Below are 24167 nucleotides of genomic sequence, written 5' to 3' on the forward strand. Positions count from 1 at the left end.
CCTCCCCACAATCCACAAGGAAAATGGCTCTGCAGTAATTTGAGAATACAGCTGGGAACACTGGTTGCAAGTGGTATACAAGCCTGTAGCAATCTGCAGAAATCAAAACTATTTTATATGTATCAGTTTCACATGTGAACATTTCCATTATGAACTCTTATGGGCACGGCTATATTTGTCCTAAAAATGTGCCAATAATTTTCTCCCTGGTCTGCACAAAAGCAAATTTAAAAAACGAAACCAAAAAACCAAATCTCTGCTGTTGTGCTTCTGTTCTATTGCAAACTAGGCATTTCAGCATTTTAACACATCACCACGGACATCTGAAAAAGAAGGTGCATCGGGAGTTAACATACAAATACTTTAAAAACTACACCACAAGAATTTTGTCTAGATCAGGCAAAACTGTGTTGGGTATTTTTTATTGCTGTTGGTTGGTTTCTGGGTGGGGGGGCCAGTTAGAGGACCCATTCGCATAGAAGGGATGTCAATATTGTGAATGTCATTCTTGCTATAGTAAAAAGTTTTTGTTGTTTTTCTCTCCCCAACAGTGGAAGGTTTCAGTTTCCTAGGGATCTAGAGTCTGGAAGTTCATTCCATAGCCGGATCTCTTCAATCAAGATTGCAATCATTCTCCTGGGATTTTTGATCTGCATTGTCCCCAACTGGCTCATAATCGTCAAGACCTTACTCATTCCTAATATTTATGAAGGTGTAAACGCATAGGCAGTATTTTAGCCTGGAATGTACACTTGTTCTATAAACAAGCTTTTTGGGAAGTTCTCTACACCCTATAATTATCCTTCTTCTAAATTCTATTATTCCAGACAATTAGGTATAACTACGAGCACAAGAAGACAGCGATACACACTGTTCTAGTAATGTCATCACCTGTATATAAAGGGGTACCCAGCTCATCAAGTGTACTTGACATTTCAAAAGTTAATGATAACTTCTTTCCAGCATTTTACTAGAAATTCAAAATATTTGGATAAAAAACTTGAAACTATATAAAGTGATGCTAGTCTCAATAAGAAGGGGGTCTGTACTGATAAACAGGAGGATTAAAAGAAAAAAAAAAAAACACAGATCAAGTGGGTAATTTCCATTCTCTCTTTGATTCTCTATGCCATTCCAGACCTTTGGACCTCCCAAAGTAGCACTCTGATTGCTATAAGGTGGAATTAGCACTCCACAATGGGCTCCTCCATTTCCTCCAAAAACTGCATCCGCTGAGGTCTTGACTTCATCCTGCAGTGCTCAGCAAAGGTGTGAAGGTAGCACACAGTGACATTTTAACAGATTGCTATTTGTCCAAGAGGCAGCTCATTAATATTCAGTGGACCCTAAACGCTGCCAACACTATTTTCTCACTACTGAAGTAAACTTTGCCAATTAGTTGTTTAGTCCCAATTCAACAAGGTGGATTTGGCTATATGTCCTTTTTTAACACCTTCATATAAAATGAAAGGTGTCAGACAATCTGAATTTCTGGGTTCTTTTCAGATAAATTTTTCAAGTTCTAGTTCCATTCAAACAATGCCATCTTGCTTCTTTCTTGTTACTGGGGATAGGACAAGGAAAGTAGCAAATACATCCTGCTTCTGAAGGAAAGAGGAGGGGAACTTCGTTAAAAAGCATGCGGTGCTATCTTAGGTGCTACCTTATCCTGATAAAACTATTTAGGAAGGAAGCTTGTAGATAGCAGGTAGGACCAAATTACCTTTTCATTATGGATTGATTACCATTCTCAATTTCATCAGTCTTAAAAAAAACAAAAACAAAACAAAAACAAAAAAAAACCTGTGATGCAGTGAGCCCCCCAATGGCACATTATCTGCATGAACCTGAAAGGTTACAGTTCCTGCTGAAATAACTTTCAGTGAGCCAGCATTCATCCCTATGTCCCAACTGTCCTGCCAAAATTCCAGGATAAATGAACTTCCTACACAGCACAGGGATACCACCTATATTGCCACACTACCTTCCAAATTCTCATACTGCAATGGGATAGATTACACCTCTACTCCAATATAACGTGACCTGATATAATGCGGTAAAACAGCGCTTCGGGGGGCACTGTGCACGCCAACGGATCAAAGCGAGTTCGATATAACACAGTTTCACCTACAACGCAGTAAGATTTTTTGGCTCTCGAGGACAGCGTTATATCGAGGTAGAGGTGCATTTATCAAGATTAATATGGTACTGTAGGATATTCTGACGTTTATTTACAGCCATTCCATATCCCTGAAGCAAGTTTGATCACTGTGGTTGACAAAGTCCAATGTGAGGAGATTTATTGCTGGAAGCCAAAATGACAATTGCAGATTCACCCATTCTGTGAACTAGTGTCATTTTGGCCAGTTCTAAAATATGAGGATAATATGTTCTGTGGGCCTGGCTATCTTTTGTAGTACCTTCCTCACCATGGGCCAGAGCAGGAATATCTATATGCCAAGGTAAATTCAACTTTTAGACTCTATTCCCTCAAAACCGAACAGGGAATATGATATTTATTCTCTGAACGTCTGAAAGACTCAAGACATCCTGTTGCTTTGGTATTAATCAGACTGATATGGCAGGGAGGAATTGGGAGAGGCGGTTGAAAAAGGGAGGAGAAGGATCCGGCAGAGCAACTGGTGGGCTGCCCTTGGGCGTCCCATCAAAAGTTCTGCTTGGGCCCTACTGGTGGTTTAGGGGGCTCCTGATTTTGACCTCCTTGGGGGCCAAATTGTCTTCGATGATTCCCTCAACCACGCCTTCTGCTAAAGTCCTGACGTGGCCTAGGCGGGGCGTAAGGACGGTGTGGCTGGGCTGGAAGGTCCTGCGTTGGGTCACTGGCGTGTGCATACCCAGTGAGCGCATTATAATGCAATTGTCCTTTAGACTGTGCAATCTGGGGTCAGTCTTATCTGAGAACAGGCCCTGGCCTTACAAGAGCAAATCCTGAATAGTTTGTTGTACTTCAGGAGGAAGGCCTGATACCTGGAGCCAGGAGATACGCCTCATCGTCACTCCTGATGCCAGAGTTCTGGCTGCAGAGTCCGCTGCATCCAGAGAGGCTTGGAGGGAGGTTCTTGTTACCTTTTTACCCTCCTCAAGTAGGGCCGTAAATTCTTGATGGGACTCCTGGGGAAGAAGCTCCGTAAACTTACCCAAGGACACCCACGTGTTAAAGTTATATCTACATAAGAGGGCTTGCTGGTTTGCCACCCTAAGTTGGAGGCCCCCGGCCGAGTATATTTTGCGGCCTAGGAGGTCCATGCACCTAGCCTCCTTTGACTTAGGAGTCGGGGCTTGCTGGCCATGACGCTCCCTTTCGTTCACCAATTGCACCACTAAAGAGCAAGGAGGTGGGTGAATGTAGAGACATTCATACCCCTTTAAGGGGACCATATATTTTCTCTCTACTCTCCTTGCTGTAGGTGGAATCGAGGCTGGGGATTGTCAAATGGTGTCCGCATTAGCCTGTATGGTGCAGATAAATGGAAGAGCCACTCTAGTAGGTGTATCAGCCGATAGGATGTCCACGACAGGGTCCTCTATTTCAGGCACCACTCCAGGGGGCGACCCAGCCGACCCACCGAGTGTTGCTAGATAAAAATCTTCCGACGAACGTGCAGGCGGCGCGCGCACACCTAACTGGAATCGATATGAGCAAGCACTCAAAGATGAATGGAATTTTCTCTCTAACTCCTGAACTCAGAAAAAAAATTCTTGAGACTGGAAGTTATTGGCCCAATCCTTCATGATTTCACCACCCTCAAGTGGGTCATCAGCTCAAGACAATTTCTCATTTGGAAGCTACTGGTTAATGAGTCTCTTGACTTGAGTTCACTAACAAGTAACTGTATATTGTACTCCCCTCAGTGTCAAATTCAGACAGTCCAAAATCCTTTGCACTCATTCTCTAGTTCCTTCACACATTCTGGGTCTCTGGCTTCAGGATGAGGAAATAAAAGAACCATTCCTCTGATGGTACTCAGGGAAGTCCTTTATTGTTCCCACTTGGAAATGAAAACTGACTGTCTCTCAACACTTTGTTAAAAGATTTCTTCAAAAGGTATGGGCAATACGAATTATAAGTGAATAGGGCATCATTTATGAATGATTTCTAGGACACACCTGTCTAAAAATAATTCCACTCCATAAGACTAAGTGGGCTAGAAGTAACCTCTGGTGTGGTCTCAGAAAAGAATAAAAGAATAAAGCAGTTCACGGATATTTATTTCTCCTGCTGAGGACCAAAAAAATCTGAACAGGAAAAGAACAAATCTCTCCAAACACACATCTGGTCAGTTTTCAACCTCCCTATGATAAAAAGAGATAAGTATGATAATTCTGGAATAGTATTGGGAAACAAATTTTCTCTCTTTAAAAAAAAAAAAAAAAAAAAAAGTAAAAGAGAAACACCACTACAGGCCAGGCACACTATCAACTTCAAAAATGCAAACGTGAAATCAAACTACACCAAATAATATAGCCAATACTTCAAAGATCAGAAACTATAATTTTCATACCACAATGAAGTTAGCATGTCCATTGGTAGCAGATTTTAGCACATCTATTGTTCTCTTTTCTTATTCTGTATTGTACTCTGTGGCTACTTTAGAGTTTCTTGAGGTCTCATAAAATGAAATGTAGATTTACAAAAAGACTATTGCACTTACGATGTAAGAAGCAGTCATATTTAAAACAGCGCCTACAGAAGAGCGTATGAAAGGAGTGCAGACTCTGCTCCCTCTGAACAGATTTTGCATTTGGTCCATCTATGTTTGGTGTGCACTCAGGAGGAAGAGCTCCTGGCAGCTGCTGCTCTGTGAGTTCTTTGTATCTTCAAAAAGAAAAGTAAATAAAAAGCATTGCTTATTCTATTCAGAAAGGGTCAAGTTTTGCTGTAACACTACTGCAAATCCAAAGTAAGTCCTGATTTTTATGTATTTATTCTGGACTTACTGGTTTAACTAAGAAAAATCTGGCACTAGACACTTACAATAAACTGTCTGCTAAAAAACAGTTGTTCTACAATATTTAATTGGAAAAAATGTGAAGTTAAGTTATCTTTGGTCTGTGATACTACAGCTTAAGTCAAAAGCAAAATTACTTAAATCAAATATTACGTAAAGTTTATCAGTAAAGGCTACATTCAAAGGCATGACTAAGTAACTCTGTACTTATTAATCCTGAGGCAGGGCGAGGGGGGGATGAGAATCACAGAGGAGTGATGTATTTACTTTTCAAAAATGTTTTCCACAAATGCTTCCACCAGCCCCGTTGCCCCCCCACCCCCTCCCCCAAAAAAAGGATCACTGAAACAAAGCATTTCCTCTTTCCTTCATCATACCAAGAGGACAATATATACCCATACAAAAGTGATTTCTGGCTGCTTATAGGGAAGGCTAACAATAATAAATAATACCACCACCTCTTCTATATAGCACTTTTAACTTGTAGATCACAAAATGTTTTACAAACAAGGTCAGTAACCATATCCTGATTTGACAGCTCTCACCCAAGGTCACCCACTAGGCCGGGCCAAAGCCAGGAAAAGAACTAGGTCTCCCAAGTCCCAGTCCAGTGCTCTATCCACTAGGTCTCACTGCCTCCCTAATGTCTGAAACAGCCACCCTTCAAGTATTACCTACATAAACCGTACAGCTGTAGTCAGTTTATTCATAACTTCCCAATCTTGGGGCTAGAATGATCAGATCCTACTCAAAACATCAATAAACTTTAATTCAGTAGAACCCAATTTATCTGAGACTCCATTATCCACCTCTGCCGTATTATCTGAGCCAAGCTCCATCCATTCTCTGGATTATCCAAATTTTTGTTTATTCGATTATTTATGCGATTATCCAAATTATTTTGTTTATGGCTCTGGTCCCAATAAAAAAAAAATCGGATAAACGGGGTTCCACTGTAGCTCTTTTCTAGACAGTACAGAAATCCAAGTACCATATTATGCAGCGTACCAACACCTCTTAAGAAATCAAATCTTACTTCTCCTTCAATTCCTCTGCTGTACCCTTATCCGGAAACATCGAGGAGATGGCTTCAAATATCTTGTCAGAAGGAAACTTCCGAGGTGGATGGCTCTCTCTGTCTGCACAGAGAAGCAGACAAAGAAATATGAAGACTAACAGGAAATATTTTCTGAACAACATTGTGCTCCTTTGGTATTTCCCACAGTAGTTTTATAAGTGTTAAACTACTTGTAAATTTACTGTTTATACCAATATTTAAGGACAAAAAAAGCTGACCAAGAACCTAAAGTACAAAGCAAAAAAAGAATTAGCACTTCAAAAATCTGACGCTTTCAGTTTATAATTACAGAGAAGTCAGATTAAGGAGTTTAAAATGATTTTTCCTACCAACAGGTTCTTCTGGACAAATGATAAATTGTGTTATTTTGCCATCAGCAGTCATTCACGTAACTGCTTGATGAATGGTGCTTTCTTCCTCAGTAAAATACTGCACCACTGTATCCTTCAACGACAGTGAAGGACTTGACCATTTCCTTGTGTTGGCAGTGGTCAATGATTAGCAACACCACATTTTGCAACACACTCTATGCTAATCTGGGATTGACAGGTATAGGGAAATTCTGAGGAAAGAAACTATTTCTAACCTGTTCTGTAACTCTTGTTCTTCAAGATGTGCTGCACATGTCCATTCCACTTCAGGCGTGTATGCACCCAGTACACTGTTGGAGATTTTTCCATCAGCGATGCCCACTGAGATGGTGCATGTGCCCGCTGCTGCACGATGGTTTAAAGGGCAGAACCACTGTTGACCTCCCTCATTTCATTCTTACTCGACAGAATCCAATACAGAGGGGAAGGACGACGGGTCATGGAATGATATGTACATCATGTCTCAAACAACAGTTACGGAACAGATCGGTAACCATTTCTTCAAGTGACTGCACATGCCCATTCCACTTCAGGTGACACTCAAGCAGGTCAAGCCACAGTAGGATCGGAGTCTATCTGAAAAATGCCTAAAGGACCACATATGCAAATCTCGCATCATCTCTAGATTGCTGAAAGATGGCCTAGTGCGAAGCAAAAGTATGTACTGAAGACTACGTTGAGGCTTTACAAATTTCTAGGATAGTCACTCAAGCTAAAACGGTTGCAAAGGCTGTATGCGATTTTGTTGAATGTATTAATACTCTGCTTGGTGGAGCTACACTGTCCAATTTGTAACATAAGCATATATAGGGGGCTATCCAGAATGAGACTTTGAGAACAGAGTGGAAGCTACTTCATTCTGTCTGCAATTGCTGCAAATAATTATGAGGACAATCTAAACTGCTTAGTCTTGTCCAAGACTACCACCAATGATCTAACACCTGTAGTACCGAGTGTCTCCTCATCCTTGAGCATGGGGCTTTGGGAAGTGAACCAAGACAGCTGCTAGTTTGACTTTGATGGAATTAGTTGCCAGACCATGTTGTTTCAGGTGTAACTGATTGTCCAGAACATGATGTATGGGAGCTCAGACTGGAGAAACCCCTGTTTTTGGGGAAGAGATGGAAAATGTCTTCCAATTTCCCAATGAAGTACATAGTTTTCTACTATTTAAAAGTACATCTTGAACTCCCTTTGAGCAAGCCTCCTCTTGAGGCATTAGCCACGGAGCATCCAGACTGTGAGATGAGGGCCTGCAGGTTGGGGTGGAGGAGATGACCATGGTCCTGAGGGTAGTGTCAACAGACCTGTCTGAGAGGATCAGCAAAGTAGGAAACCAGTGTTTCCAAGTCCATACTGGAGTTACAAGTATGACTCAAGCACAGTCCGAGTGATTTTCGACAACACTCTGGGCAGGAGTGGAACTGGAGGAAATGCATACAGCAGCGTGACCATCCAGGGCAACAGGAGAGAATCTTTTGAGGAACTCTGGGCTGTGACCTGTGTGATGGCACTTCCTGTTGACGTTTGTTTCAAGCAGGTCTATTTGGGGAGTCCCACATTGTTGGAAAATGAATCTGGCAATGTCTGGGCAGAGAGACCACTTGTGGTGACTGGTGAAAGATCTGCTTAACTAGTCTGCCAGTTTGCCCTGGACACCAGGAAAGTGAGAGGCTTTAAAGTGGACTGAGATAGTGATACAGAAATCCCAAATCCTCACTGCCTCCTAGCATAGCAGAAACTGGGCTCGTCCTTGTCTGTTCACAAAGAACATGGCCACTATGTTGTCTGCAGGTATGAGCAGATTTCTTTCCTTGATGTGGAGAATGAAGGCTTTACAAGTTAGCTGAATGGCCCTTAATTCCCTGATATTGCATCTCCAGGGACCTGAGGTGAAACCCCAACCAAGGGCAAAGCGTATATAACTAGGGTCAAAGCCAGCTGTGGAGGAACAAATAGCACTCCATACACACATGAACGGTTTTTCCACTAGCTTAGAGGTCAAGACGTGTGGGTACTCAAACTACTATGTCTAGAGGATGACAACTGAAGCGTGCACCAATAATAACCACTTTTGCAGCTTTCGAGATGAACAATGTAAGTGCATGAAGCCATATGTCCCAGAAGCCTGAGGCAACTTGTACCACTGTCATAGGATGGGCCCTCAGATTTAAAGCAATGGACAGCAGAGTCTGCAATCTTATCTGTGGAAGAAAGACTTTGACTTCCAGAGAGTCCAAGACAGCTCCTATAAACTTCATCTTTTGTACAGGTGACAGGATTGACTTCTCTGTGTTGCTAAACAACCCTAGAATGCTGAAGGTGGATTGTAGGAGAGACAGTGGTCAGCACCACAACTTTGGACCAGCCTCTCACCAGCCAGTCATCCAGGTGGGAAAACACGTGAACTCCTGATTTCCTCAGGAACATTGCCACGACTGCCATGCACTTTCTAAAAACATGTGGAGCTGCAGTACTATCATTTGGCCTGTCTACCAACTGGTAGCAAGACTGGTTGACCAGGTATCTGAGGAACGTCCTTTGGCTTTGATGTATCGCCACTTGGAAATATGCATCTTTTAAGTTGAAGCCAGCATGCAAGTCTCCAGGGAGGGGATAATGGAAGCAGCATGACAATGTGAAACTATTTTCTCTAGATATCTGTTCAGCTGTCACAAGACTAATATGGTCTGAGACCTCCTTTTGAGATCAGGAAACAGTGGGAATAAACCCCTTTCCTTTCAATTGCTGAGAAACTTCCTCTACGGCTTCCAGCTAGAGGAGAGATTGTATCTTCTAAAGAAGAAGTTCTTTGTAAGAGTGATCCCTAAAAAAGGATTGGGAAGGTGGTGCGATGGGAAGACAGAAGTAAACTGAAGCTTGTATCCCAATTCCACCATGCTTAAGACACACTGATCTGTAGTGATGTAAGACCAAGCACTTGGATAGTGGGACAGCCTGGTGGTAAAGGAGTAGGTGAAACAGTCCTTGACAAACACACCAAAGACACCAGGCTGCCTGCAAACTGGGTAGTAGTGCAGAGGGACTTGGGGGGGAAGAGAGAGATCTCCCCTCCTAAAATGACAGAGCCTCAAAGGGAAGACACAGAATGGTTGGTTGACCGACCTCTTGAGGAAGACTAATGATTGGAGCCACCGCCATGGCTCTGGTCATAGAATCAGCAGCATCCAAACTCTCCTGAAGTGAGGTTCTGGGCACCAACTTACTCTCATCCACTATAGCAAGGAACTCTTGCCCTCTGGCAACCTGTCCTTAAACTTTCAGATATTGTCTCAGAGGTAGAAATCATAGCAATGCCTACTGATTAGCAATCCCGAGCTGCAAGTCAGCTGTTCAATACAATTTTCTGCCAAAGAGATCAAGTTTTTTTGCATCATTTGTTTTGGGGTAGATGTCTGCTGACTCTGGCACTCTCCGAATGGCAGCTGAAACAACCACTGATACCAGAGGGGAGGGGGTGATTCAATGCTCAACAGCTGTGAGAGGACATAATACCTGCACCTCAACCTTTCTGCTGTGTGGGAAAGGAAGATGGAGTCTATCAGAGCACTTTGGTGGTCTCCAGAATAGCTTAATTAAATGGAAGCACCATCTGAGGAGGTCCTATGGCAGCTAAAATTTCAACCAGCCCGAGATCTCTTTCTAACAACTTCCATCTGGATATCTAAAGCATAAGTCACTCTCCTTAAAACGTCCTGATGGGCTCTATAATCATTGGGGGAGGCAAGGAGACACCTGCTCCCCAGGTGATGGAGAGGATGAAGCCAAGGATGGATGTGGTAGAGCCTCCTCTGATATCTCCAAGGGGAGATTCACCTGCTCGGTACCGAGCCCAATACCAGGAGTGCTTTCCTGCTGCACTTAGAGTGGATCTTGATGTCTTCTAGATGAAGCAGAATGGGGAGGGTAAGGAGATGAGCTGGAGGCAGGCAGAAATCCTCAAGTGTGCCAAAACTGCCACTGGTAAAGTCCCAGAGCCCAGTTTCTTCCAGGCTCTAGTGGCTGGCCAAGATAAAGCCTCTGGTGGGTGCCAGAGGTAGTAAGCACTCAGAAGGATGAGGCACATGATGCACTGCAAGATGTGTAAAATATATGGAGATACATCTATCTCATAGAACTGGAAGGGACCCCGAAAGGTGGTCAAGTCCAACCCCCTGCCTTCACTAGCAGGACTATTGACCTATCCCTCACCACCAAGAGCAGCCAGAGCAGCCATGCAGGACAAATCCTGTCCCTCCCCAGTGTGGCTGGACTAGCAGTTAGGAGCCCTAGGCTCCCAGCAGCACGAGAGATCAGATTTCACAGGGGAGAGCTAGTTTCACGGTCCGTGACATGTATTTCAGAGCCGTGAAATTGGTAAGGCCCCAACTAGAAGACCCTAACACTAGAACTATGGCTAAAAACAGAACCAACTATATACAAAATAGACAATTTAAGAAAAGCCTGCAATAGCAAGCTAACACATTCCAACAACCATCATGAGCAGTGAAGGAACTGAGTGGAATCAGGGGCAGCTCTGCCTTTTATACCACTGCAAGGTGGCACAAGGCAGCAGAATGCACATATGCTGCCTTAGTGCATACGACTGAGGGAAAAGTTTTCAACAGTGCACCAGACATGCACACATCTGAAGTGGAATGGATGTGTGCAATCACTAGATGAAATAATGTTGTTAACTTCACTGATCATAAATACAAAAATATAAATCTGAACATCTTCCATTTATTGAGGAAATAAATACAGGAAAAACTGCTACAATAACAGAGGTTTTTAAAATCTACTGGATTGACATACCCATTCTGTTGCCTTCTCGGTCTTTCTGTTTTTCATCTTGCTCATCAGGATTATCATCTCCATCATCATCATCTTCATCATCACTATACTGACCAAGTGCATTTACCAGCTCCACAAATATCTCATCATTGATAAATCCGCATTCTGAAATTCAGCAAGATTGGAAGTAAAGCAAAAACAAAAACAAAGAAAGTGTATAACAAGTATTTATTTCTACCCCATATTTCAGTTTTTTAAAAATGAACAACTATGGCTATATGTTTAGTTATCACAGGGGTGAGCAAACTTTTTGGCCTGAGGAGCACATCTGGGTAGGGAAATTACACGTAGGGCCATGAATGTAGGGGTGGGAGTGCAGGGTGTAGGAAGGGGCTCAAGGCAAGGGCACAGGAGGAGTGCAGGGTGTACAAGGGGCTCAGGGCAGGAGGTTGGGGTGCAGGAGGGGTGCGGAAGGGTTCAGGGTGTTGGCTCTAATCCGGCACCACTTACCTGGAGCAGCTCCAGGGTGGCAGCAGCACGCAGAGGGGCTAAGACAGGCTCCCTGCCTGCCCTGGCCCCGCACTGCTCCCGGAAGCAGCCGGCACCACATCCCTTCAGCCCCTGTGGGGGCCAATGAGAGCTGAGGGTGCGGTGCCTGCAGGCAAGGGCAGCACAGAGCCCTCTGCCCCTCACCGCCAGGGGCTAAAGGGAGGTAGTGCCAGCAGCTTCCAGGAGCAGCGTGGGGCCCGCAATGTCACGGGGGTGGCACTCCCATGGGCTAGATCCAGGCCGTAGTTTGCCACCCGAGTTATCAGATCCTGTGCTCACAGCACCTTAGAATCCATAAATTCAGTACAAGACAAGAGGGGCTGAGCAGGAGGATGAATAAGAATGAATAATTTCTTATTGGTTAATTTTGAGGGATTTTTCCCAAATCCCTCTATGCCAGTCAAGAGAGGGAATATAAATCCTTCTACCAGAAAACAGGAATAGAAAAATAAAGCTCTAGTAATATCACGCTTCCTATAAGATAAATGGGACTGGGCTGGTTGGGGTACTGGTCACTTTGTGCCATAATGGCAATGAGGAGAGAGGTGGTTGGTAGTTCACTGCTATCCTCTCCCCAATCATCCACACCACCCACCCAGGAGGCATGCCAGAGGAATTCACTCATACACAGTAAAGGCAAGTGAAATGCCAAAGAGCATAACACCCTATCTCTTGGCTCAATCTGGCTATGCCATTTTGCCCTATAATTCAGAAGTCTTGTCAAAAGGGACAGGAGTATGTCTGGATTCTCCTTGAAATGTTTCATCACTTATCTAATCTCAAGCCCAGCTATTACAATGATTAACTGTATGCTCTGGGAAACAAAGTTAACCTCGCTATTTCACCTCTCAGGACTGGTGTGAGGATTTAGTTTATATTTTCAAACAACTGCATAAATATTAATCCATGTAAAAAAGCTAAGTAAGATTGTTATACTCACTATTCGACATGGCATAGGGGGATGATGGAGAATACTAAACAGTAATTTGTATTAATAAATAGTAAGTCTTCAGGAATCATACTTCAGTTTTGATATTTAACTTATAAATAAAAACACACCACTATCTCGATATAACGCCACCCGATATAACACGAGTTTGGATATAACTTGGTAAAGCAATGCTCCGGCAGGGCAAGGCTGCACACTCTGGTGGATCAAAGCAAGTCCAATATAACAAAGTTTCACCTGTAACACGGTAAGATTTTTTGGCTCCCAAGTACAGCGTTATATCGAGGTAGAGGTGTATATAATAAAACTGATTGCTACAGAAGCAGCTGTTAATGATGTTTAGGTAGGAAGAAATGACTGATATACATGGTGTGTTGCACTCACCTCTGTCTCCATGTACTTTTCCATCATAGTTCTTGATCAGTTCTTCAATAAAGGTTCCATCCTGGTCAAGCACTTCATCTCCCATGTAAGGAATGTTATGTAGAACCGTTTCATCCTCTACCTAAAAGTAATATGGAAAGATTTATGATTACAATAGAAGCAAAGATATGCTCTCAGGGAGTACATGAGAAAAATATTTGACGAGTTCCCCATTTCAGCAGTGTGACTGCCCCAAACCTGCAATGACAAGTGGCATTCCATATAATCACGTAATCATTCTGAAATAAAGTCACTCTTCTTCTGGAACAGAATGCTCACAAGAGCAGCTACTGATGCATAGCTACAGTGAAATTGCTATTCCACTATAACTATTCTGATCAATTTCCCCCCCATGTAGACAAGCCCTTAATTCTCAACAGGATACTCATTATGTTAACAGATAACACTGGTCTACAATTTTTGATAAGTCGTCTGCTTCAGAGATAAAATGTGCTATTTATTATGTATTTTGATGTGCTGAATTCAAATATGACGACAATTAAAACAACTGATTGGCTACTGTTTAAGATATTTAAGTTTACACATTTTATGTCTATGTATATTGTGTAGATAGTAGAGTTTGAATCATAAATTGTAAACCTAGGTCTTTTCATGTGTTTATGGTTGCTTTACATGATAATATTTCACCTGTCCTGTTTATGTAACACTTTAAAAATCAGCAAAAGGGTTATATAAATAAAATTGATTATGAAACAAAAGGCAAAAAACTATTCTGTACATAGTTTAGTCCTATTCAGTGTCTACTCGGCGCTTCTTGGCTTGTCTCTTGTATTCATTAAATGGAGCATCTCTTGTCACTGTCCAGTAATAGTCTGCAAGCATTGATGGGCTCCATTTGCCCTGATAGCCTGCCAGGAGATTCCACTGCTGTAGTCTGGAGCCCAACAGCTCTGCCTTACTCTTGGGTAGTTCCAAATCCCTGACAAGGTCATTCAGTTCACCTTGTGTTATGAGGTGTGCTTCAGAGGAGGAGGAGGGGAGAAAATGTGGGTCCTGTGACATTGATGGTTCAGGACCAGAAGTTTCATCCTCTTCCTCATCTGACTCAAGTGAGAATGATTCTGGTGCATCAGGAACCGGCAGTCCTTCTCCGTGGGGTACTGGGCATATAGCTGATGGAATGTTTGATTAATGCACAGTCCACTTTTTCTTCTTTGACACGCCTTTCCCAACTGGAGGCACCATGCAGAAGTAACAATTGCTGGTATGATCTGTTGGCTCTCTCCAAATCATTGGCACTGCAAAAGGCATAGATTTCCTTTTCCTGTTCAACTACTGGTGAAGATTTGTTGCACAAGTGTTGCAGCATATGTGTGGGGCCCACCTCTTGTCCTGATCTCCAATTTTGCAGCCAAAAGAAAGGTGATAGGCTTTCTTAACCATAGTGGTTATACTGCGCTTTTGTGATGCAAAAGTCACTTCACCACAAACATAGCAGAAGTTATCTGCACTGTTCACACAAGTACGCGGCATCTCTGCTCACTTTGGCTAAACAGAAATGTGTCCCTTTGCAAAATCAAACACTGACAAAGAAGAGAGCACGACACTGTATGATTTCTAGAGCTGATATAGGGCAATTTGTTCAGCAGAGTGATGTAAGCTTCGTTATGATTGCATCATCCATGACTTCTAGGAATAACATGATGCAATTCATATCATGTATGACGCAATACCAGCTTCAGATTGTATCATTCATTGTTTTGCCTCAAAAGCAAGTACTGTCCAAACCCAGTCATAGATTTATTCATAGATCCAGTCAAAGATGTATTTTAGTCATTTCTGGTTCAAATTGAGATCCCTTCCCTTTATAACTCACTTCTCCTCCACCATTCCCAAGTCAAGGATCGTATATACTGACCCAATAGCATATCTTGAAAACTAGAGCCAATCAACAATTTTAAGCATCATTTTCATACTCAGTGACCCAGAATTAGTAAAGTTGGACTACATTTATTTCAGAAGCATTTTGGCTGTAGAGCAGTGTAATCAGTTGTCTAAAATGGATTAAATATTTGTTGATAATAATGCCTTTACAATTATTTAATTTAAATAAGATAGGTGTAACTTAATTTTGGCTTTCAGCGATAGAGGGCTGATGTTTCGTTTTTGTTGAGAAAAACATTTCCTTGTGAGTTGAGTTTTCTTGTAGATTAGCTGCTGATTTTATTTGGGTTAAAAATCACTTCTTATAATAAGATCGGTCAGTTTGAGGCACATATAGTAATTTGTGTATTTTGTATGTTTTTATTCTAAATAAAAATGGTTGCCTTCAGTGCACTAAACTAACATGAAAAAGGATGACCAATTATATGTACTGTATCAAAAGTGCAGTTCCCTAAGCAATTTACATGTCTGTTTATAATATAAGTAGTCAGATCATACAATAAATCCTGGCTCTCAGAGAATTAACATCACTTAATGGAGACTGACAGTATATTATGCAAGAATAATCAACAACTTATTAGGACTTCCTTCTGGACACAAAGCACTAGTCCTAATTTCTAAAAAGGTAGTTCAAATTTGACTTAGGTCAAAATCTAGACCTTAACTGACATCTGTCCTAAATACAAAGCCATTGTACATAATCAGGATTTCTATCCTGGTGAGGCCAAGGACTGGAATACCCTTAACTTTGCAATACCCACATTATGGAACCCTGGAAGATTTAGGTGAGAAAGGTTAAGTCTATAGCCAGTGCGCGCTCTCTCTCTCTCGGCTTCAGCATTAACACTCACCAAGTGTAAATAACAAATATCTTTAAAATGTCCTCTTTCTAAAAATGAATCAGTACTAAAACTTTTGTCTGCTCAGAAAAACCTGCCATCCAGCCACCTTTCTAATATTCAACCTTTTTTCATACTTTTTCAAGTTTATGAAGTAACTGGTAAAAAATGAAATTGAGTAGAGCAAGAAAAGAAAACCAATGTAAAGCAGTGCAGAAAGCAATATTTCAGGAATTTTATATAGAGCTAAATATTAAAACAAATGGAATAGATTTCTATTCTTTTGGATATACTAATTTATTGGTTTCCACTTACACTGTAATTTATCTCCCCAAACGCACACAGCTTCTATTTTTAAAAACTACCTTTAACAGATTTTGCAACTCCAGGCAGCATCTTTGGAGACACGTGTATTACATGTACGAATGGTTTATGTATGATTGTGTTTTACTCCGGGGAAGTGTTAACAGCTCCTCCAGAAACTAAAATATGGCGAGTCACTGAGACTAACCAACTCCAAAGAAGTTCCAACCATTCAGGTAGTTTGCATGTTCTGGATCAGGCTAGGTTTGCCAGCGACTGGGAAAGAGAGAAAAGGCTTCTGATATAAAAAGGATGAGCTTGAATTGGCTCATGGCCTTTATTTTGAGTCAGCAGACGGACATCACTCTCTGTCCAAAAGGAGGCCCCAACCCTTGCTAAAGGGTTAGAAGGAATGTTGGCATATCAGACTCCCCATATGGAAGATGGATGGTTTCTGGTACGTTTAAAGTGGATTTAAATCTCTGTTTTCTCTGTAATGCTTTTGCCCTACGAATAAATAGGCTTACTTACAAAAGCTGTATGGTCACTGTGAAAAACACTATCAAATGTCGTCTGAAAGAAAGCAGTGCAGGAGCTGGCCTTTAATCAGACTGGCTTGCTGGAGATATCACAGTGGATGGCAGAGGTCTTTGTAGTCTTAAAAACCCAATCAGAAGGGAGTGGGAGAAAGATTCCTACCAAGAGATAGGAGACAGGGCAGACCTGAGTGGTATTCCTGGAGTGGACTATGGGTGCAGGAATATAGGTGCAATTAACCTGAAAATGTGACACTTACCATAAAATTTTGCTGAAGGGGAGACCAAGAATACATTATGGGCACTGAAGCAACAGCATTCAGAGTCTTGAGCGGGATGACTTGTTTTGGAAAATCTAAGTCACTGGTAACAGAGCACTGAAACGAGAGGTAGAAATTACACTTCTCTCCTCGTAGCAATTCTGATAAATTGAAACATCTTTTTGTATTTTGTTATCAAATTTAAACCATATCAGAATTAGGTAAGTCTGTCTTTGGAAAAATGCTTCAATTTTTAAGTGGTAGCATTAGGAATAGGTTTAATAAGCAAGAGATACAAATTATTTTGTTTGCAGAATATTTGTTAATAGTTTCCATAGTCCTCTGTTTACTATCACATATAAGGATATCCAGGCTCTCATGTACCATTACACTCAGGCTACTTAACCGAAAAACATCATTTCATTTGGTTATCGAAAACAGATTTAGTACTTGATGATAAACTGTCTTATCCGATGTTTACAGTGTATTAACTAGATGTCTGGGAGACAAAGAATTCCTCCAGGCTTCACATTAATGCACCGCTGAGCTCAAGAATTTTTTTTAGAAATATTAAATATGTTGATCCTTTAAAACCAAAAAGGATATTTCAACAAGTTATCACTTCAACTTGTCTGTAAGTCTTGACCTCCACTGTATTCCTATCCTATCCCAAAACCTTTGACCGTGTATATTGTGCATAGGACAACAGTAAAGTGAAATTTACTCTAATACTGAACTCTGAACTGTCAAACAGTGCTTTCAATATGACATTCTTTTACGATTCACTTTTTTGCAGACCTAGAACTGGAAGGAAGAGAAGTCACAAAAAGGGTGACAGAGGACAAAACATTCAAAATGTGAAATGAAAAAAAGATTTTTAAAATGAAACATTTGGACAATTAATAAATTTGGTTAGTCCTAGAATAATATATGAACATTCTAACCCCGGGCCTGAAAAATCCACTAGCTCTTATAACTGGGGGAACCTACACACCTAGTTTCCGCAGGTTTTATTTTTAAAGTTTCTAGCCCTTGTACATGCAACAGTAACCTTCTCAATTATAGGCAGAGGTGGCAACAGTGCCTATACTTAAGGCTGCTCAACACTTTGCCTTTGGGAACCTTGTTTAGAGTTGCTTATAACTTAACCAAACTAACCATTCAGGCTGATTTTTTTCATGCCAGGTATCTGCCTGGCTGACTCGTTGCTATTGATTTCTTTTGGGTTTTTTTTTTAGTTTCAGCTCAAACAAAACAATTCAGCCATTTCTCAGAACATGTTTAGGGAAAAACACATTGTTGTACCCATGTTAAATACTTTAAAAAAAAAAAAGTTTCATTGAAAAGCTCTAACACCTCTATGGTTTGGAGCCACAAGCTGACGTGCAGCAAGGATGGGAGGGAAGAGATTCCTTTGTATCACTGTATGACATGTACAACATATAAAAGGCCCCACATTGTACAAAAATCAAACATAAAATAATTATGTTCAAAAATAATATTAAGGTTACAAAGTCAAGCAGTCAAGAGTTAGGAAATGCCAGAATTAAGATTGTCCATAGAATCTTAATTCAATGCTCTTGTACATATGTGTTATACCATCTTTAAACTACCACATATTTTTTCCACAGGACACCTGCCTTATTCAGTACATTCTCCTTGAATGGATAACTATTCAGTATTTTGCTTTATCTTCATTGTTTAATGTGTGGCCACATGCCTTATTTACTGCACACTATTCAAACACTGCTCTGAAAACAGCATTATTAATTTCCTCATAGGCTTTTCTACAGCACTCATCACTATAGTATCTATATATAAAATATTAAAAAGAAAACAAAAAACAAAAAACACCAATTGGCTTCAGTTGCAGCTGCAAGCTCAGCACTTCTGTAAATCAAACCACAGGATCTCCAGCTGGGTATCCAGAAAATGTGGCACCACACAGGAACTTTGCAGCACAGGCAGGGACAGAATTCAGAGCAACATTCAACGGCTTGAACCATGAAACCATCCTCTCTCTTCCTGCACATCTGTCTGTCAGTATAAACCTTGCAACTTCTGCAACAAGTGAGACAGATCCTACAGACAACAGCCTTCTCCTTCACTATACAACCTCAATTCATCCTCAGAGCAAGTCTGTCCCATACATGAATGACGCAGGGGTTCTGGGGGGGTGGAAAATAATATGGGATCATACAAGTAAAGACTATCATAATGCATACACAAAGAGGAACCAAATGAAGCTTGTATGGAAAAATTTAGTTCTAGCATTTCCCCATCTCTTGAGTATTTGACTTCACAACTTTATTCATATTAAACACCTTAAGAGAATGTTACAGTGTGCAAACTACTCCATCTGGGTACGCAGCCAAACAGCTGCAGTACCTTTGTTCCTGTACTTCTTTGACAGTCAGGAGCAATGTGAAATTAACAAGACACTGATCAGTTTCACCATATGCTTTTCAGAAGCCTTTATGCTGCTGCAGGGGTACAATAGTGGACCTCTATTCCCATCAGAGTACTGAGGAAGATTAGAGGAAGGGGAGACAGAAAGCTTTCTTCCAAAAGCCAGCAAGGTAGGCTTCAGATTTCCAAAGGCACCTTAACTTAGAAGACTATCTGTCGTATCAATCTCTGGCTAGTTGGTGTCTTTAGAAATTTGATTTAGATTTAGTTCTTTGACAAGTAGCTCTCTAGCAAATTTTTCATGCCATCATTTAAGTCTAGAAAGTATGCAAAATTATAAAAATTATTTTGTCCTTTAAAAAAAAAAGAATATAACTAAAAATCTTAAGGCAACATTATGTTTATGCAAAGTTAAGAACAAAGTCAGTATTTTAAATCCCCTTTATGATCCTGTGTGATACTCTGCCTGCTTTTGAACTCAGTTCAATAATCATTAAATAAGGAAATAACATTCGTGGGAGTGGCTCTGGTCTATGCCACTCAATAGTCTAGTCACTGGAGGCGACTGAAAACCAAGGTCTGTGGCTCCACATAAACAGAGGAGTGTCACCAACCCACACAGAGTGTGTCACCCTCATGAAAACTGCACACAAGATACATTGGCTGGAAACTTGGTATTTGAGACTAAAATAAATATTTACATTTACTTTAAAAGATTCAGATACATTTTTATAAATACTATTTTCCTGTCTTAATCCTCCTATTATAAATTATGGCAAATTTTTAAATCAAGTATTGAGAGTAGATTTCTTCTGAGTCCTTTCTGAGACAAACTGGATTAGAATGCAATAATCAATTCATTGATTCAGACAGGAAATTAACATAAATTTCCCCTTTGATTAAGAAGGCAATTCAAACTAGCAAGTCAAAATCTGATATTCAAATCATAACTCTGAAGGTGAAATTTGACCCTTTTCTTCCAAAGAACTGAAAAATTGATGCATGACCCTTACAACAATTTTTTGTTTCAGCATTTGTTAAAACTGTAAATACTATCAAAAGCTCTGATCCTGTATGTATGTGGGTGTAGCTCATGCAAGTATGGTGTCCCACTGACTTCAGTGTGACTTTGCCTGTGTGCATTGTTTTGTAGGACTGGAGCCAGTCATCTGTTTTCCATTTTTGCTTGCAGGATTACTTTCATAAGAGAGGAGTAGAAGGAACACTAAGACACATGGGCTGGAAATAGTTTCAAAAAGACGACAAATGGAAGACATAGTTATGGCTAAAAGTACTAATTGTATAAAAACTCCCTTTTAAAAATTTCAGATTTTCTGTTATTTTTTGCCCCTTCATAAAAAGTCATCCCCCTCCCAAAACACAGAAGATTTGTCAATTAAATTCACTTTCTGTTTATGGCAAGCCCATCTCAATTTGATGAGTAGGAAGACATTTTCCCTGTCATCAGATCATTTCACATCAAAAAGTCAATCTACCTACAGAAGCTAAACTAGTTTAAGTTTGCTGACATTAGGGTTTTGCACCAGTTTAAGAACAGATTTAAAAATTTTATTAAAGCTAATGTTAAAATTATGTAATTCACAAGTTGAGAAAAGAGTGTCTGTATATCTGGGTATAGTGCTTAAATTATCTACAAATATAAAGTTTGTTTTTAAAATCATAAGATACTGCTGCTTATGCACTATATGTATCTCAAATTTGGTGAGTAAATTTAAGAATACAGTTTAGAACAGAGGGGGGCGAACTACGGCCTGCAGGCCACATCCAGCCCACGGGACCGCCCTGCCCGGCCCCCAAGCTCCTGGCCCAGGAGGCTCGCCTCTAGTCCCTCCCCTGCTGTCTCCTCTCCCTCTCAGCGTCAGCTCGCTCGGCCAGTGCAATGCCAACCCCCTCCCCTAACCAGCCCTTCATATAATTTACGAAACCCGATGAAGCCCTCAGGCCAAAAAGTTTGACTGCCCCTGGTTTAGATATTAGCATCCAAATATTCGGGTACATCACTCACGAAAAGTTATACAGAGAGTTGGTTGTGAAAAGCACATACATCAATGAGTGAAGACTGTCCCTCAGTAATTGAGAATTTAGGATAGGTTGTCCATTTAGAAAATACAATCCATGAGGAAAAGTATTTCAGTTACTTTCCCCAGTTTAAACTACATCTATTTTCAAACTACTTAGTTAAACCAGTGCAATTTTTCTAGTTTAAGTGAGGCCTATGCAAACTAATCTGTTCACTATTTTCATGCATGTTCTTTTATGAAGTGAGGGCCTGATCCAGCTGCTATTTAAGGTAACCTATTTTTTTCCATTGACTTTAGTGGCAGCTAGATCAGACCCCAAGTTCCCATGAGACAAGGCCTGATTAAAGGATGGTAATGTGTGACCTAAGCATTTTCTGCTGCAAAAAGGACTTAAATTTTGTGCATGTTAGGATCTTAACTAAGTAGCATTTTATTGATTTCTTCCCGGTGAGCATCTGATAGGAGTAATAATCACTAATTCCTAGAAAGGTGCTAGGTCTTCATATGAAAAAAGAACAGTGGCTAACATGATCTGCCAGCCAATTTTTCACCAGTAAAACGAAAATGTGCTGACAACTTTGTAACTAGAATTACCACAACACGTTAACCAACCTCCCTGGTCCCACGCAATGAGCTCACAGAAGTCATGATGTGTACAGGCTGTATCCTACGTTGTTTCCATTCTTGATTTAAGATTTCTGTCCTTTCCAGTATCTTCTGACGATTAGAATTAAACATACTCTAAGAATGAAAGAAAATTGTGAATGTTGCAAGCAAAATAAGAAAGGAGTCAAAATTCATTTAATAACCTCTTCAAGTACTATCAGGTCTATTTTATTAACAAAGCATACATCTTTGAAAACACTAACTGCACTTAAGCAGCACCATGATAATACATAAAATGAACATAAATTTTACTAGAAAAATAATTTTCAGCATTTCTACCTGTTTTGAAAAGTATTTTTCCCTCTTAAATATTTAAATATAGAATTATGGAACAGTTATTTTTCTTTAAATTAGCCATGTTCACTGGCAAAAAGAGGGATCCTGTATTTCCATGATTAAACAATACAAATCACAGATAAACATATTTCATAGTTTCCAGGTGCATTGATTTATATATATATAAAGTCACAAAAATCCTTGACATTAATGCATATGATATAAAAGGCAAACAGACTTAAGGATCCTACTGTCACTTATATTGTAAAGATTACAATTTTTACACTCAGCTTATATTACCAACACTATGCTTCATGATCTAATGCTTCCATTCTCAATAACTCAATTTTAAGTTACTCAGGCTTGATCTCAGCCATGATATGCTTTATTTTTCTTAAAGGTGAGAAAGTACAGTCAGTCATTTCTGATTTATGGGAAAGTGGAAATAAAAAGGATAACTATCTCTACTGTTTTCCCCCTACATTAAAGGAATTAAACAAAAATGGGGTTGAAGGGGCATGGAGGAAGAGCACTGAACTGACTTGTTATTGTCTGTGGAGAGGTACTGAGACTAACTGTATTATACCTCCTTCTTCCTCCTACATGCACGTCATTTCTGAATGTTTGGAGATCTAGGGTTTCATGATGATGCTGCAGGACAGGGAGGATATGGCCACTCTCCACAAAGTCAACTCCCCTAAAAACTGAAAGGATTTTTCAAGCATGAATGAATACTGACTTTGGCTGTACACCCTGACTGAATTACATGTATAACCAAACGTATTGTGTAAATGCCTGCCTACAAATTCATAATTCTAATTAGACAAACTACGTGTGCCAAAAATTGTATTAATGTTAATTGAGATGTGCAACACCTTTTATTTTTTAAAAAATGAGTATTTATCTCTTCTCCTTCAGAAAAATCATATTTTCCAACAAATATATACATAAAATATATTTTGTTAAGTGCAAGAATTCTAATTTATATTTCAGAAGAAAATCCATCCCAATGTCTATCATATAAGGGTTTCATGAAGGAGGTACAGGTGACATACCTTAACTTCATCTGCCCGACGGAACCTCTTGAGCTGCCTCAGTCGCATGTATTCCGATTTTACACGCTTCCGCCAACAAATTGGTCCCTTTTCAGATTTCTTTCCTGTCTGACCCATGATTATCCTATAATCAACAATATCATGTTAAAATTCACTGACCTAGCCACTATAGATAGGATAGTGTCTTATAGATCATTTTACAGTGACTGAGCAGATAGATGGACAATAGGTTAAAGAAAAATCAGACATTTATAGAAAACAGTTAATCTTCCAGGACTTGATCCTGTAAGGTGCTGAACAGTCTGGCCCTAATCCAGCAAAGCAGTTAAACATGTTCTTAATTTTAAGCATGGGAGCAATTGCACTGGAAGTCAACGGGATTACTCATGTGCTTACAGTTAAGCACATGCTTAACTGCCACCCTGCTCAGCACCTTGGAGGATCAAGCCCTTACTCAGGAAGCCAATGGAAAAGTTCGGATGCTGAGAAACGCTTCACACTATGAAGTAACTAAAGTACCGGGAAGTTAAACTTTCTAGTTATAGTTCGTATTTGAGTCTCAAACTGGAAGTCACATTACTGTGAATCTCATCAGGGATATGGGGAACCAGAATAAGATATTTTAATTAGCTACTATTCAGCAGTACCATTGCAAAATGTTTTAACAATAAAAACACTATTGTGTAAACAAGTATTATGGAGGTAAGAGTTTAAAACTGAATAAATTCACAAGATAGACAAA

The 24167-nt window shown here is 40.3% G+C and overlaps 1 protein-coding gene and 1 long non-coding RNA gene across 7 annotated transcripts in view; both read right to left on the reverse strand.

The window, feature by feature from the left end:
- Positions 1-24167, reverse strand: part of LOC127043773 (uncharacterized) — a 489959-nt gene that overhangs the window by 413392 nt on the left and 52400 nt on the right. The gene's annotated exons all lie outside the window — the stretch shown is intronic.
- The window catches only part of EZH2 (enhancer of zeste 2 polycomb repressive complex 2 subunit), an 85238-nt gene that overhangs the window by 22314 nt on the left and 38757 nt on the right, over positions 1-24167 (reverse strand). For 4 of the 6 annotated variants that reach the window (XR_007772300.1, XM_050937696.1, XM_050937698.1 and 1 more), the window contains 7 exons: positions 23426-23549; positions 22041-22169; positions 16978-17094; positions 13096-13216; positions 11235-11378; positions 6007-6109; positions 4674-4837 (listed from right to left, as the gene is read on the reverse strand). Coding sequence is in view for 5 of the 6 variants with exons in the window: in XM_050937696.1 (XP_050793653.1) it covers positions 4674-4837; positions 6007-6109; positions 11235-11378; positions 13096-13216; positions 16978-17094; positions 22041-22169; positions 23426-23549 (902 nt within the window). In the remaining variant the exon portion in view is untranslated. The remainder of the gene's footprint in view (positions 1-4673; positions 4838-6006; positions 6110-11234; positions 11379-13095; positions 13217-16977; positions 17095-22040; positions 22170-23425; positions 23550-24167) is intronic. The other 2 variants (XM_050937697.1, XM_050937700.1) reach the window with 2 other exon arrangements.

Source organism: Gopherus flavomarginatus, chromosome 2 (assembly GCF_025201925.1).
Source record: "Gopherus flavomarginatus isolate rGopFla2 chromosome 2, rGopFla2.mat.asm, whole genome shotgun sequence".
Classification (NCBI taxonomy): Eukaryota; Metazoa; Chordata; order Testudines; family Testudinidae; genus Gopherus; species Gopherus flavomarginatus.